The sequence below is a fragment of the Stigmatopora argus genome, chromosome 13, assembly GCF_051989625.1.
Source record: "Stigmatopora argus isolate UIUO_Sarg chromosome 13, RoL_Sarg_1.0, whole genome shotgun sequence".
Taxonomy (NCBI): Eukaryota; Metazoa; Chordata; class Actinopteri; order Syngnathiformes; family Syngnathidae; genus Stigmatopora; species Stigmatopora argus.
Genome location: NC_135399.1, coordinates 1,073,184 through 1,090,000, shown reverse-complemented (window position 1 = coordinate 1,090,000; position 16,817 = coordinate 1,073,184). Strand labels below are relative to the sequence as shown.

At 43.8% G+C, this 16,817-nt stretch overlaps 1 protein-coding gene across 2 annotated transcripts in view; it reads left to right on the top strand.

Moving 5' to 3' along the window:
- efnb2a (ephrin-B2a) overlaps positions 1–16,817 on the top strand; it is a 60,365-nt gene that overhangs the window by 14,083 nt on the left and 29,465 nt on the right. The window contains exon 2 of one of the 2 annotated variants that reach the window (XM_077617784.1): positions 7,079–7,296. The exons of the other annotated variant lie outside the window; for it this stretch is intronic. Coding sequence (XP_077473910.1) covers positions 7,184–7,296 — 113 coding nt within the window. The 5' untranslated portion in view covers positions 7,079–7,183. The remainder of the gene's footprint in view (positions 1–7,078; positions 7,297–16,817) is intronic. 2 annotated transcript variants of the gene reach the window in all.

Sequence of the window (16,817 nt, the reverse complement as noted above, 5' to 3'; positions counted from 1 at the left end):
ATACTTCTGGTAAGAAAATTGTAATTTATGTCATTAAAAAGCAACTGGTTCTCAACAAGATAGATGTATTTCTTTTTTCAAAATGAACAATTTGATATTTTGCTTTTACAAAGACAGGCATATTAACTTATGATATTGACCCTAATATGCTTTTGATTCATACACTATTTGCAAAATACCACGTGTGAAGATTTTTCTTAAGATTTTCACTTCAAAGTAACACATTTAAATGAGCATAAAAATGGAGGTGAAAATTGTGAATCAGGGGTCGGCTTATACGCGAGAAATTGTAAAAGTCAACACTTTTAAGGCAATTTAAAGGTGTGGCTTATAGTAAAGAGATATAGAGTTAAGTTATAGAGTAAATACGGTAATTGTATTTGTTATGGCGGCTTGCTGAATGGTTAGCACATATGTCTCATAGTTCTGGGGCCAAGGGTTTGAACCCAGGTCGGTCTGCACTCTTTGAAGTTTGCATGTTTTCCCTGGTCTTGCATGGGTTTTCTCCTAGTACTCCTGTTCCCTCCTACATCCCAAATACACCCATGGTAGGCTGTTTGAACACTCTAAATTGCCCCTGTGAGTGTAAATGGTTGTCCATCTCCTTGTTCTCTGCGATCGGCAGGCCATCAATTCAGACTGACCCCTCCTGGTGCCAATTGTTCACAGGAGTAGGTTTAGAAAATTTAATGAACAGATGTATTCATTATAAAAGATATGTAAAAAATGTGTGTATAATATGGGCACATACCTGTTCTGCTTTCACTTCCGTTTTATTATGCAGTGCCCTTTACACTATTTTTTTTAAAGAAAAGTCTAGCTAAAAGTTTGATCAATTTATTTATGAATTTAAATACGTATACACACCAGTAATGTTTAAGTTTCAAATTAATAAATTACGTTTTACTTCCCAGGGCAATTTGTATTTCCATTTCAAGCTGTGTCAGTGATCTAGATCTAAAGCTGTGAAGAAAAAATATTTTTTATTTTGTCTTCAAATACACTGCCATCTTTGTCCCACGTCCATCACTACTTTTCCACTGATTGTTTCCTCAGGGGCTGGAAAAATATCCATTTGCCCTATTTAGCTGTTGTGCATGAGCATGAATCTGTTTGTTCTTTGTGTGCATGTTCTATGTTCTTTAGATTCAGACGGGGTAAAACGGGACTTAGTTCTGTATAGTGTAATCCAGGGGTCCCCAAACTTTTTCCTGTGAGGGCCACATAACTTTTCCCTTCTCTGATGCGGGGCCGGTGTCAGTTTGTAACAGAAAAAGTGTGACGATGGTAGGGTAGCTTAAAAAAATTATTGTTTTCCAGAAAGCCACACATAACCAAATAACCCTTTCCAGGTTTTTTACAGAAAAGTCAGGAAACAAATACAGTGGTACCTCGTCACACGACCGCTCGTCATACAATATTCTCGTCTTACGACGGAAATTTCGATTGAATAATTTGCCCGTCATGCGATCAAAATTTTGTGATGCGACCAAGCCAGGTGGCCATGGCACTGTCTTTTTTGCATATCTTTCGTGTATAACAATATTTACGAGCACCGAATGAGTTATTCAGACCAGGAAACGCACAACGCGCATGTGGGGGGAAAAGAGGGCTTTCTGGGTAATGAAGTATACTCGTGCACACAACGCCGACAGGCAATGGCACTCTTTCTCAGAATAAAACTTTACCCACAATCAATACGTGGGTAAGCTCAGCTGCTGCATTTCCGGTTATTTTTATCTAATACGAGGAGTATTATATTACTTCTCGTTCGCTGCTCATAAGAACATCAGGGGCACTGGCTCGCAACTCCCCGCAATAGCATCCCCGGTAGCAACTCTATCATAGGCGCCGTTCAAAGGGGATGCGAACACAGATGCTACAAGCTAAAAGGGAGCCGCTAGCCAGCGCCCCCGAAGCTCCCATGAGCAGCGGAGTGATCGCTGATAAAAGACTGCTGCTCGTTGGCAAGTGGTCGTGCGTTATCCGATTGTGAGGACATTTGTGTGCATCATTTTCGAAATATTTTTAAGGGAATAGTACAACAGCAAACAGCCCATCGATAGCGAACGTGAGGGTGGAGTGTTTGTTCCGTTTACGAGTGCGTTGTGTGAGAAAAAAAACGAAGCCCCCCGCCCCTTTTGTGCCCCTCTCCCCTCGGCGAAATCCGCCCAATTTTAGTTAGATTAAACACATTTTATTTCTATTAAACCACTAGTTATGTGTTACTTTGTTAATAGATGGGGAATTAGAAGAAATAAAACATTTTTTTCCAATCCAATATCCTGTTTTTGGTGTTTTTTCAGAGGGCTGGAACAAATTAATTTTTTTCCCATTCATTTCAATGGGAATCGTCTGCTCGAGTTACGAGAACCTCATCATACGATCTCAGTCTCGGAACGGATTATGATCGTATGTCGAGGTACCAATGTAATAACACTATTAATGAAATAAATAATAACTAAATAACCCTCTGAGTTCTTCACAGAAAAAACAGGAAATAAATAACACTATTCATGAAATAAATAATAACTAAATAACTCTCTCTGGGTTCTTCATAGAAAAAAAAGCCATGGAACATTAACTTTCTGTTGTGCTATGCACAATCTTAACAGATAAAAGTTCAGCTCAGTTGTCAGAGCAGAATCTCTCTCACGTCAACACTTTGCAGCGCAGTGATTGCTGGTGAATTAGGCAGTGGACTCGTAGCGGGGCGGTGAGACCCCTTTTATCCAACTCCCGGTTCATGCGTCCCATTAGACCGCGAGTTTCGCCCACCATGCTAGGAGCCCCGTCAGTCGTGATGCTAGCTAGCTTTGACCAGTCCAGGTCCAACTTCTCCATGGTTTGGCACACTTTGTCAAAAATATCCTCTCCCGTTGTAGTCCCTTTGAGACTTTGGAGGGCTGCCAGATCCTCGCATATCTCAAAGTTTGCGCTAACTCCACGAATAAAAATGAGCAGTTGCGCTGTCTTGCACGTCCATGCTTTCAACCAATGCTAATGAAAAAAAGTCAAATTATTTCGTCTTCTGCTGCAGCTGGGCATATACATTACTCCCGATTTCTTCAACGCGTCTGGTCATTGTACTCGCCGACAGACTTACGGCATTAAATGCATCTTTCTTCTCGGGACAGACCTCCGCGACAGCATCCATACATTTCTTAATAAACTCTCTGTCAGTGAAAGGCTTCCCGCTGCTTGCTATCAGTTTAGCAACCCGACAGGTGGCCGAACGGATGCCTGGTTCAGCTGAGCTTGGTGTACAAATGTATTCTGCTGAGATAGTAGTCCACTTTTTCGCTTTGTGAGTTTGTCTGCTCGCTTGTCTTTGTGACAGGATTCATAGTGTCGGCGAAGATTGTATTCTTTGAATACCGCCACCGTCTCTTGACAGATAAGACAAACAGCCTTTTCTTTGCATTGAACAAAAAAATAATCGTTTGTCCATGCCAAATGTGCTGATGGGCCGTAGTTTGGTGACCCCTGGTGTAATCCCTCAAATATCACGGATAATGTAAACCAGTATTAGTGTTCTTAATTTTGCTCTGAAGGATTTTGTGAGATAATTGACAAAACAGACAGGACATTATTGAAGCTTCAATGGCCAATTCTGTTTATTGGCAAGAAAAAAAGAGCCTTTCATGATCTGACTCCCACTTAAAAGCTCTCTGTCCCACAGCCCAAAGTGGGCGTTAATTTAAATATTAGTGGGTGAGTTTCAGTTACAAAGGAATTTCCATATAAGGACTTTTCTAAGGCTTGCTAGTCTTTTAATTCACTTGATTTAGTACTTAGGCCTTGAGAACTTTCAAGCTTCTTGGACAGTCAGGCCTTAACAAAGAAGGAAGTATGGGTCTCAAGATAAGTTAGAGATGTGTAACACATGCAAGACTTGAGTGATAATATAAACAGAATACATGTTCAGTGTAAGTAATATTGAAAGGGTTTGTTGGCTTTACTTTGTATGTAACACCAGACATGGTCGCGAAGCAGGATCACCCTTATTATTACTACATACCATACTACATGTTTTGCGCCCATACAAAAACACAAGTACAATTATCAAAAAGTGTATTTATTAACTATTACATCTATAAACATATGAAAAGACTAATATATTAATACAGTGGTACCAAGTGGTACGACATGCTCGTGGTACGACGAAAATTTGGATCGAATAATTTGCTCGAGATACGATCAAAATTTCGAGATGCGACCAAGCCAGGTGGCCATGGCACTGTCTTTTTTGCATCTCTTTTGTGTATAAAATATATCTACAAGCACTGAGCGGACTTTGCATTTGCCCACCCGTTGGTCTACATTTACATACAAGGTAAAGAAAAATGGATCGGCAGAGTTTGCAAAGAAAAGGCAACCGTTGACAATCGACATGAAGTGCGAAATAATTGAAAAATACGAGAGTGGGGTACGTGTTACTGAGCTCACTCGGCAATACGAGAGGAATCCGTCAACTATATCCACCATCCTTAAGCAGAAGGACGCAATTAAGGAGAAGAGGCCTTCCAAGGGACTAACTGTAATTTCCCACCTGCGCAATGACATTCACGACGAGATGGAGAGCCTTCTTTTATTGTGGATAAAAGAAAAACAATTAGCAGGAAATAGCGTGTCCGAGTCAACCATATGTGAAAAAGCCAGTGGAATTTACATGGATTTGATAACAACGAAAGAAGAGCCTTCAACACCTTTAGAATCCTTTAAAGCGAATCATGGCTGGTTGGAAAAAAAAAAAAAAAAATCTGGAATACACTCAGTAATCAGACACGGGGACGCGGCAGGTTCCAATTAGAAAGCCGCGGTGGAATTTATCAAGACATTTGCCTTGATTATCACCCAGGAAAGTTACATCCCCCAGCAAGTGTTCAACTGCGACGAAACTGGTCTTTTTTGGAAAAAGATGCCCAGGCGGACATTCATCGTGGCAGAGGAAAAGGCATTACCGGCGCATACCGGAGCGTCCGGGTGGTGTCAACCCGTAGAACTAAGGTAAAAAAGATTAAAACAAAATTAGAATTCAGTTTTGTGTGAAGTTACACTAAACGTAGTCTGTATATATTTATCCAAGTTAATTTAGATTTGTTTGTTCGTTTACGAGTGCCCTGGATAAAATCCCCCGAACACCCTCCGCCTCCGTGTATGCCGCTGTGTCTACCCTCCGTGAAATGCGTCTAATTTTACTTCTATTAAACACATTTTATTACTATTAAACCACTCGTTATTTATTAATTTGTCAATATATGGCGAATTAGAAGAAATAAAACATTTTTTCCAATCCAATATCTGCGAAAAATTATAACAATTAATGAAAAAGTGACTTTGTTGGTTGTGTTGAAATGTATTGGCCTGGATGCAAATATAATCCGAGGTAAGGCTAAAGCTTTACACAATGTTATGGTGCTTGAAGGCGGTAATGGCGACGAAGACGGCGACCAACACGATCCCCGGCTTGGTACCTCAAGCCACACTAGCCCGCGAGGACCATGTACAACTTTCATTGCCAGCAGGGGTTGGTTCGAGAAATTCAAGTGGCGATTCGGCCTTGGCAGACGAAGCAGCAGCAGCAGCGCGGCGTAATGTTGAGGATGTGATCCCTAAAATTATAGAGGAAAATGGAGCAAATCTTCAACATGGATGAAACTGGCCTCTTTTGGAAGAGAATGCTGTCCTGAACATTTCTTTTCAAGGACAAACTAACGAAGCCAGGGTTCAAGGGTCACAAAGATCGATTGACTCGTGTGGGAATGATGCAGGACTCATGCTCAAACCTGGCCTTATATTCTTATAGTCCCAGAATCCTTGAGCATTAAAAAAAGGACAAAATCGTGTTGCCAGTGTATAATGTCATTCATCATCATATTCATCTCATCGTATTGCACAGGTATTTTCATCTCCATATTAAAATCAATAACATAACATGTTGTAACATGAATGTAACATGAATATCTCTCTATGTCGGCCTCTTAATAAAAAGAAAATAAAACCACCAGAAGCTATTCTTGCTACTAGGACCCTGCACTGAAGGAAAAAAATGCATATGCATCCGTGGCGGGCCGTGCATTTCACACCTAGGCCTTCAGTAGTGCTACGTGTGAATAAATCCAACCCTCAATAAGTATTTTATGGCTATAAAACATTTACTGCAGCTACAGCTGTGACACACAGTAAAAAGAATCAACAATAACCTCAAGAATTGAAACATTATTTAGGAAAATAGACATTTTACTAACCAAAAATTATTTTTATTTATACACAAAATCCATCCTCCTTTTTTTTCCCTCAAGAAGATTTCAATTACTCTGTCGTACAGATTACCCATGCGTTTCAGGACCATCAAGAAGTTGTTTTCTATCGCCATCAAAGATAATGCTGAAAGGCGAGTCTGTGCTGTTGTATTTCTGGCATAGGTTTTGATTCTATTTAGCCCTGAAAATGTCCATTCGACCGAAGCAGTGGACCCAGGGATGGTCACTGCCAAACATACTGTGTACAGCCGCCCCATGCTCTCACTCAGATTTTTCTGCTGAAGGAAGTTAAGGAGACCAGTAGGAGATTTTCCTGCAAAATCATCCATGGCATACATTACAATCAGTTCTGTTCTTAGCCGAGGCAGTTCGAAAAGTGTTTTGTGGCTCTGCGTTAAGCTGGAGAAGGCTGCATGTGGGAAAGTTTTCTGGTATTCCCAAAATTTCTGCGGGTCAAGGAGGGAGAGAAACATCAGTCTTCCATGGTCTTGAAATTTGGTCCGTGTCTGGCAAATAATATTGCCCAGAATCCTGTCGTGGAGTTCGTGGTAGTGCATGCGAGAATCTTGCGCTTGACCTTGACCTCTTCGTGCACTTGGAGCACCCGCAATGCGTTCAGTGGCCTCGTATATTTTCCTCTCGCGTTCAACTGTGTCCCAAAAACTCCTTTACTCTTGCAAGACAAAACTGTACATCCAGTTTCTTGTTCTGTATTATTGAAAAAAAAATGCCTGAATGTTCAAAAATGCCATTAAATGTGTGAAGCAAAAAACTAAATTAAAAATCATCCAGACGTGCTTTAAATCCATCAGCACACCGCACAGACTCCTCGTCGTACTCGTCATGATGCTCCAGGATGTGATGAAACGGTTCCTTTAGAGCAGCTCCTTTCTCAAATACTGTATTGACCACTCTGGATGTGTACTGCCACCGTGTTGGTGCCACACAAGGCAGACGCCGCTGGCAGATTTCGTCCAGCAACTCTGTGCGTCGAGGTGATCTCGAAAAAAAGTGCAGCAAAGCCATTAAGGTGAGCAAAAAATATCTTGCATTCTTTAAGCTTTCAGGCCCCCTGAGTCAGTACTAAATTGAGCTGATGTGCATAGTGGTGTATGAATAAAGCTACTGGTGCGCTCTCCTTAACTGCCTGCACCCCATTTAATCCAGAAGACATGACCGCTGCACCGTCATAACACTGTGCCACAACTTTACCGAGACATTCCTTTTCCACCAAAAATTGAATGATATAAGACCTGCAATGTCTTCGGCTCGCTTACCACTGGTAACATTTTCAAATCTGACGAACCGCTCCTTGACACCTTTGCCTGTGACATAACGCAGAACCAGTGCGACCTGTGCTGCATTACTCGCGTCTGTCATCTAATCCATACATCCATCCATTACATAGACAAACAGTACTTTTTTATTTCCCTTCTGATCTCTTCCTCCATCACTTCAGCAATAGCAGTGATCAGGTCGTTTTGTATTTTGCCCGACGTGCCACTAAACACTTTATTAGTGGACAGGTGGTAATGTGAATCCATGTTTCTCTCAGCAATGAGAGAAAGAAGTTCCACATAATTTCCTTTGTTTGGGGATGCTGCGCTTTCATCGTGTCCCCGAAATGAAAGTTCCTGCTTGCCCCAAAAAATGAGTCTATCAAACTTTTTGAGATATTCCTATTTTTCTTTACCTTTTCGTTGTGGCGCTCCGTTTCCCTACGGATTTGCTCGCTGAATTGTAACTCCACAAAAGTTTTGGAGAGCACCGTTGCTTGTAAGTGCTTTAGTGTCTCGTTGCTGCTTTGGTTAAACAAGTCAAATTTGCAAATCCAGTGTTGCTCCAAACACCATGTCGATTGGTGACGAATAACAAGCACTCCCAGCAATACAATTTGCAGTGTTCCTCGGAGATTCCCATTTTGCAACTCCATATTCATGGTTTTAATAGGGAGTACAAATGTGTTACTTTGAAGGGAAAATCTTAAGAAAAATCATCACAAGTGTTATTTCTGAGATCCTGTATGAATCAAAATCACATTATTAGGGTCAATATCATAAGGAAGTTAATATGCTTGTCTTTGTAAATGCTAAATTTTAAATTATTCTATTTGAGAAAAGAAATAAGACTACCTTGATGAGAACCTGATGCTTTCTAATTACAGAAATTACAAATTTCTTACCAGAAGTTTAAGATGTGGCAGCCATATTGCTTCTAATGTCAAAATATCTCAATTCTTTCGATGGTTCATATTAGTCCAATAGTTGTCACGTTCAAAGAAATAAAACGAAAAAAAAATAACGTTTATAATTTATTTTATTTCAAAATCAAGGCTACATGCATGGGCGCCATTTTAAAGTGACGCCATCGTGTCACGGCACCCTCAAATTGCAGTTTTTTTTGCAAGCCGTGTTTTTATGTGCATATAAGCCATACCCTCAATTCTGTCATCACTTTTTGTCCGACAAAAGCGACGTATATGCGGTATTTTTATTTATCCGCACTATACAGATCTCTCACAATAACACATCTCCAGAGGTGAAGAACGTTCACTTCCCGTGTGAACCCATTAGTTTTAACATGGTTCATACCAGCTGAATTATGTACAAAAGAACTACAGAATAAATGTATTTATGCCGCAGAGGCCTTCAGCACATCAAGGAACATCATTATTTAGGAGCCATTTTCAACGGCGACTCAAAAAAAGAAACTAGGGAATGGCAAGAAGCATACCTGTCAACTTATATGCTTTTCCCATATTTTATAAGTTTTTTGATCATTTCAAATTGTGTACGCCGTCTAACAACCTTTTGCTCTGGATTTTTTTAATTACGTTTTTTTGTAAAACTGATTTTCATTTTACCCATTTCGAATCTAATCCAGACGTCTCGATCTCTAGTAACAGACGAAAACGTCATCGTAAACTGCCAATATCATCATGCTTTAAGCATGATACGCGCATGCGCATTCCTCTTTCACACATCCGCCTTTTCACGTCAGCAAGCGATGTACCCAGACAATCAAGCTGTCAGAATCATACAGTGACATCTACAAAATCTTAAATTTAGTGCATACTGATTTGGCACTCCGTCCACTTAGGAGAAAATTTTAGACTTAAGTGCGTTCTATGTGAGTAAATATGTGTCACGTCACTTGGAGGTTTTTTGATCACCCCAGCCTCCAGGAGTACCCAGGGAAAATGGTCGAACAACTTCTCCAAGCCCACTGTCAAGTCAACTTTGGAGAAGATATGTCTGCCCCTCCTCCAGGCCAACAGGGGGCAGAAAAGAAAACCCAAATCAAAGTCACCTCGCCTCATTTCCTGCCTGAGATCATAGGGCATGAGCCAGGATATAAAAATTCAGATTCAAGCCTTGAAAGTTGACGGGCGAGAAAGGAGCAAGGAATACCCTTCAGACCCGATCACACGCAACTGGTAGGATAAAATAAGTACCACCTAGATGCCAGCTGATTAATGCTTAATTTGCTTCTCACAACCTTAAGTTGCATTCTTTGTATTTTCCCTTAACTTGGATTACTCTTATCTATCCTACCTATCTCTGTAAAGTGAATATTTGTGTTTGATTTACTCAATCAGTTAATGTACCCATTCACATCCACTCTATCATTTCAACGCTCTCCTGCTTTTCTGTAGTAAATTCAAGATGTTATTAGTAAACTCAAGAGCAACACTTTGATCACCATAGTAACGTGAAACTTGAATGATGTCACATGCTTCCTTCTTTCCCCCTTTCTTTAAGGTTTTCAACCTAACCACTTCCTATCACCATAAACTTCAATAAAATTGTAAACTGGAAGGATTTGAGTTGTTCCTGGGTTGATAAGATCGGGGCCCCTTTTCAAGTTTGGGGCAAAATTTGAAGAAAGTAGAGATAACTTGACAGTTGAAAACCAGCGTGGCATCATAGACAAAGGATTAAAGGCCTTGAGTCAAAGCCAACGCAGTCGTCGGAAGGGCCTCAAGAGGAGTGCGAGGCCTCAAGCCATGGCGGAAGAAGCCACTGGGAAAACAGTTGAGCAGCTAAAGCGCGAAAGGACCCAAGCAAAAATAGCCTTCATCAATCATGCCACTTGCTTAGGTGAAGAGGCAGGAAAAATGGACAAATCAGAGTTGCTGAAAGAATACGCTCTGTTCCATGCACATGCACGAGAAGTAAAGTACACCAATAGCAATTACATGCTCGGCCTCCTAGCTGAACTGGGAGGCGAAGAGGAAGATAGAGAAGAGAGATTGGGAAAGCAGCAACTGGCGAAAATAAAGAAGACCAAAGAAGACTATGAAACCAAGCTAACAGAAGCAAGGGAAATAGTACAATCAAATCTCTGGGACAGATTTGGTAGAGATGAGCTCTTGAGCGCAATGGCGGAAGCAGAAGTATACTGCGAACATGCCCTTGGGACCCCAGAGACTGCGGCATGTAAAGATGCCTATGAACAGCACGTAAGCCACGCAAAGAAAAGCATGCTTGAGTTCATGACAACATACAAGGAGTGGGGAAAATGGATCCCAGATGAAGCAAAAGCCACCTGGGAGAGGAGACAAGAAAACCTAAAGAACCAAAAGGTCGCCATCAATATAAAGAAAGCAGAACAACTACGAAGGCCCGAGGAGGAGGGAACAAAAGAAGGAACCCTCCGAACAAAGCCTGCAGAACAGGCACCCGGTCTCAAAATTAAGGCCACCAGTCTGCCCAAATTCTATGGCTCCAGAAGAGATTTCCACCCGTGGAAGAAGACCTGGGAAAGCCTTCAGAAACAAGGCGAGCCAACTGGCTCGACGGAAGCCAGAAGGCTCCAGCTCCTTGAAAGTGTGGACGGGAGGATATCTGCAGAGACCTAAGCCTGTCCACCTGTCAGACCACCGAAGACATATTCAGGATACTGGAAAACCGATTTGGAAACAAAACAGCAATAGCCTTTGAAATCGTTGGAGACCTGGAAAAAATCCCCATCCTGACATCAGACCAACCCCGGAAAGTGATTGACATGATCCAGGCAATCGAAAAGGCCCTCAACGATCTCATAGAACTCGACTACACTGGAGCCAGCAAAAATCCGCTTGTAATCAGATCAATAGAGGGTAAATTACCAGAAGCAATAATGAGGGACTGGTTAATCTTCATGACCAACCGAGCTAATGGAGTCACCCCAGACAACCACTTCGACAACCTCCTAAGGTACCTGAAGGACCAAGAGGAGGTCTTGGAGAGGATCGAGCAGCTTAAAACATCTCAGAAGCCCGAGAGAAGATCAGTAGAACCCAGGCCAAATGAACCCAGAAGGTACGCCTCGACCAGGTCCACGAGCAAAGGGGGATGTGTCGTCTGCGGGGAAGAGGGGCACGGAGAGAAGCTTTTCTTCTGCAAGGCGTTCAAAAACCTGAAACCAAAAGACAAGTTGAGTGCAGTTGAAACGTTGGGAGCCTGCAAAAAGTGCCTAGGGTGTCACAAAGATGAAAGCGAATGCAGGGACACTTACTTGTGCAGGAAACAGAGCTGCAAGAAAGAACATCACTTTTTCTTGTGTCAAAAAGGAGACGCGACACCAAGACTAAACGCGGGGAGGCACGAATTGACAGAACGACAATAGCGATTCATGTCTGGACTGTCCCCGAAGCAGCAGAAGTATTCAAGAGAGCCTTCACCAATTTTTCGGCAAGGTCGCTCTGCACCGACAAGTCTGCACGAATGGGGCATAGTGCAGGGGAGGAACTCCCAGTGATGCTCATGCTCCTCGAAGTAACAGCCAATGCAGGTCAGAAGATCGGAACACTGATTGACTTGGCGTCTGATACTAACTACATTACCCACAGCGCAGCCAAGAGACTCAACCTCAGAAGTGACAAGGTCACTCTATTGGTCCACGGTGTTGGGAGGATGGTTCTGAAAGAAAGAACTAAAAAATATCTGCTCCGAGTGAGAATCAAGACACCCACGGGGACGCTAAGAGACCATTAACTCACTTGTTATGGTTTGAAAGAAATAGCAAAGATAGGTAGGACTATCAAACCCGAAGAACTGAAAGGGTTCTTCCCAGATGTCAGCTTAGGGGACCTGCACAGACCAGAGCAAGTCGAGCTGCTCATCGGTCACCGGGAAGGACGCCTCGCACCACAGAGGGTGAAGGTGATCGGCGACCTCGTTTTATGGGACGGACCATTGGGGAAGACCGTGAAGACCGTTGGCAGAACGCACCCAGACCTCTTTGAGGAAGAGAGTGTGGCAGCTCGCACATCCAAAACACACTTTGCACGGTCCATGAGGGCCACGGCTGTGAAATACCAAGAACTCAGAGCATCAAAGGAATTCAAAGCTGAAACGGGAAGCACTGTCACAGACAAAGAATTCCTCAACTGGTGGAAATGGGACAGTATTGGGGCAGCCTGCGAACCAAAGTGCGGAGAATGCAGATGTGGCAACTGCCAGCCAGGAGGCAAGGAGATGACACTGAGCGAGGAAAGAGAGCTGGAAATAATCAGAAAAGGCCTCACCTATGTCACCACCGATGATCACGTCAACCAACCTCACTGGGACACGAAATACCCATGGATCGAAGACCCCATTTCTCTACCCAACAACAGAAGTGGAGTGGAAGCAACCTTTCTGACGACAGAGAAACAACTCAAGAAAGAACCCAAGTGGAAAGTGGCACACACATCCCAAGTCCATGAAATGATGGAAAGAAGAGCAGCAAAGAAACTCAGCAAAGAAATGATCACCAATTGGAGAGGACCGGTGTGGTACGTTAGCCACTTGGTAGCGCCAAACCCCCACTCCGTCACCACACCAGTGCGCCTAGTCTGGAACAGCAGCCAGAAGTTCAAGGGACTTAGCATGAACGATATCCTGTTGAAAGGACCAGACGTCCTCAACCCAATCCGAGCGATTTTACTCAGATTCAGAAGAGGGGTGCATGCAGCCCTTGGAGACATCAAGAAGATGTACAACTCAGTGTGGTTGGAAGAACCAGAAATGCAGCTACACAGATTTCTTTGGAGAGACACCGAAGAAAGTGAAATTGAGGAGTATGCCATCACCCGAGTCAACATTGGCGATCGTCCAGCAGGATGCATTGCACAGCTGGCAATGAGAGAGACTGAAAAGCTACCCATGTTTGCTCACCTAAAAGAGGAGTGCAGAATCCTGGAGGAAGACTCTTACGTTGACGATGTGCTGACCTCTCATAACGACTTGGAAAAACTGGATGGATACACCAAAAGGGTTGAAGAGATCCTGAAAGCAGGTGGCTTCATCCTCAAACCCTGGCTCCGGTCAGGCCAAAGTGGGAGGGAGATACTCACAGCAGGAGCATCTTCCAGCAAAATACTCATTGTTGGAATAATGATTCAAACCTTTTAAATCATTATTAGTAATATTTAATTAAAAAAGGAAAAACATCTTTCAACAAACTCTGCTTACAACTTGCAAGGAGATGCTAATGCGACGCCGTCTTAGTCCACAGTGCATTCTGACGAGCGGCATACTCTTCGGTACATTTAGCGGCACATAACCAAAACATTCAAAGGTAATCTGATTTAAACAATTGCCATTGAAAGAAAAACACCTGCGTAAGAATTTGCAGTATAAGCATAATAATTTCTTTATAAGGTAAACTGCCGGTGTCCCAGACAAAACAATTTATGAGTCCTTCGTAGATCTCCCAGTAAACAGTCCTTGGAGGGTGAGGTGTTATGTCAACAAGCTGGAGCCAGCAGGGTGACCTCGAGTTTGTCCCAGTCTTATACAAAAGTAATTAAAATGCCTTATTACTTATTAAAAATGCTTACAACACATATAGAATATTCCATAATAATTCTAACACTCATCCTACCAAATCAAAGAAGAGGAGAAGACGACAAAGCCCTTGGAGTCGGCTACATTGTTGAAAGCGACAAACTGTACCCCATGACCTCAGTTAACTTCTCTAAGAGAAGAAAGAAAGAGAGTGGGTCAAAACCTCCTGGAAGAAGAGGTGAGAGAAAACACTCCCAAACCACTGACTAGGAGACAATTACTAAGCCAGGTAGCTGGCCTCTATGATCCGATAGGCCTTGTCACCCCCGCCAAACAGAAGGGTGCCATTCTGGTCAGGCCCGTTTTCCAAGAAGCTGGAACCAGCAGAACCCAAGACACGTGGGACAAACCTCTATCTGAAAAGTTAAGGGAAGAAGCAATCCAGTTAATAGAAGAATATGTCCGTCTCAGCCAAGTTACCTTCCACAGGAGCCTCACACCACGGAACAGGACCCGAAAACCGTGGGGAGTGACATTCTCTGACGGAAGTGACCAGAGTTATGGAGCCGTGGTGTACCTCAGATGGGAGACAGCGACGGGCATCGAAGTCAGACTCGTCGAGTCCAAGGCGAAGCTCTCACCACTTGACCAGAAGGGAGAACCAGTAAAAGCTGAAATATGTGGCGCTGTCTATGCGGCTCGCCTCAGAAGATACATCGAAAAGCACAGTCGAATGGAGATTGAAAAATGGATCCACCTAGTGGACAGTCAAACTGTGTTAGGAGCAATCCAAAGAGACAGTTACGGATATCAAACTTTCTTCGCGAACAGAGTTGGAGAAATTCAGAAGACCACGTCCGTTGACGACTGGTGGTGGATCCAGCGAGACCTCAATGTAGCGGACATGCTAACAAGAGGAGTTGCCCCGGAGGACCTCAGAGAGGGCTCCGCGTGGCAAGATGGACCCGAATTCCTAAGGCTGCCCATAGAGGAGTGGCCAAAGAAGTCGGCCAAAGAAGTCGCTGCCCATGCAAGGGAAGGAATTAATAAACTCCAAAGCAAGTCCTTCACAGCAGTACAGACCAGGTCACAGACGAGAGGAAGGACGAGCGATGCACCAGTTGCCGGAACAAGTAATCCAACCCATGCCACGAATGGGGGAGATCGAAGTATCCCACGAGGGGCTACAAACGGAGATGATCCCTGAGCCCGAAGACCTCCAGCCGGATCTGCTGTGAAAGAACTGATCGATGTAAGGAAATTCAGCAGCCTAACCAAGTTGATCAGGGTCGTAGCCTGGGTATGGAGAGCTGCAACAAAATTGAAAAGTGTATTGGAACAAGTCCCAACTACAAGTAAAACAAAGGGGCAGAGACTTTCATCAGACCAGATAAAGTCCAGAGCCAAGCAAGCCGTACTTACACCGAGTGAGTACGAAGATTCAAAAAGAGACCTCTTCCAGGCAGCCCAAGAGGGTGCATCCTTCCAAGACACCACCCTCAACAGGTTGGCGGTATACAAAGAGGCGGAGACCGAACTCTTGGTCTGTGGAGGAAGATTCCAAATCTTCGACAACGACAAAACAGCCGTACCAATTTTACCCCATGATGCATGGATATCTTCTCTTCTGGCACAAGAAGCCCACAACGCAAACCATGAAGAAACAGCAGGCACACTCCTGCGCATGAGGAAGAAAGCGTGGGTTATAAGAGGCCGAAGATTGGCTCAGAAGGTCGTAAACAATTGTGTAACCTGCAGGAAAAACAGCCAAAATATGCCAACAAATCATGAGCGACCTCCCATCCGAGCGAACGACACCAGCCAGGCCATTTCAATACGCAACTGTGGACCTGTTCGGCCCTTACGAAGTGAAGGATGAGGTGAAGAAGAGATCAGGACTCAAAGTATGGGGACTAGTTTTCTGCTGCATGGCATCCCGAGCCCTACACACAGACGTAGTAAATGACCTGTCATCTGAAGGCTTCCTGTTGGCCTACAAGAGATTTGCAGCATTAAGGGGACACCCAATGAAGATATGGTCAGATCCAGGAAAAAACTTCATGGGCGCCAGGCCAGCCCTCAAAGAACTGCATGCCTTCCAGAGGAAGCTAGAAGCATCCAGAGTCGAGGATGAAGCCTCCACGCATGGAACGGAATGGAACTGGAAACTCCACCCTGCGGACTCCCCACACCGAAATGGAGCTGCTGAGGCCGCAGTACGCGCTGTAAAACGTGCCCTGCACAACCTGGCAGGAGACCGATGCTTCACGTGGAGTGAGTTCCAAACCTTCCTCTACATGGCTGCCAATCTGGCCAACCAAAGACCCATTGAGGCCAGGACGCAAAGTCGTGAGGAATGTATAGACTACATCAGCCCAAACACTCTTCTGCTGGGAAGAACAGGACCCGTGGGAGATGTAGGAAGCTTCGACTTTCAAGGATACCCCTACAAGAGACTAAGAGCCATCCAGACCGAAGTCGACCGATTCTGGAAGAAGTGGAGCCAGCTGGCAGGACCCAACTTGTTCATCCGAAGCAAGTGGCACACAACGAACAGAAATGTAGCCACGGGAGATATTGTCTGGCTGGCCGACCAAAATGCTCTAAGGGGCCAGTACAAGCTTTGACGAGTCGATAGTGTCGTCCCCGACACAAGAGGCATCGTCAGAGATGTACACGTCAAATCCTTCCCAAGCTACCCCGTCTCTACTACCAAATCTGATCAATTAAAGAAGACCCCCACAAAAATCCCTTCAACAATTCTGCATAGAGATGTACGACACATCATTGTCCTGAT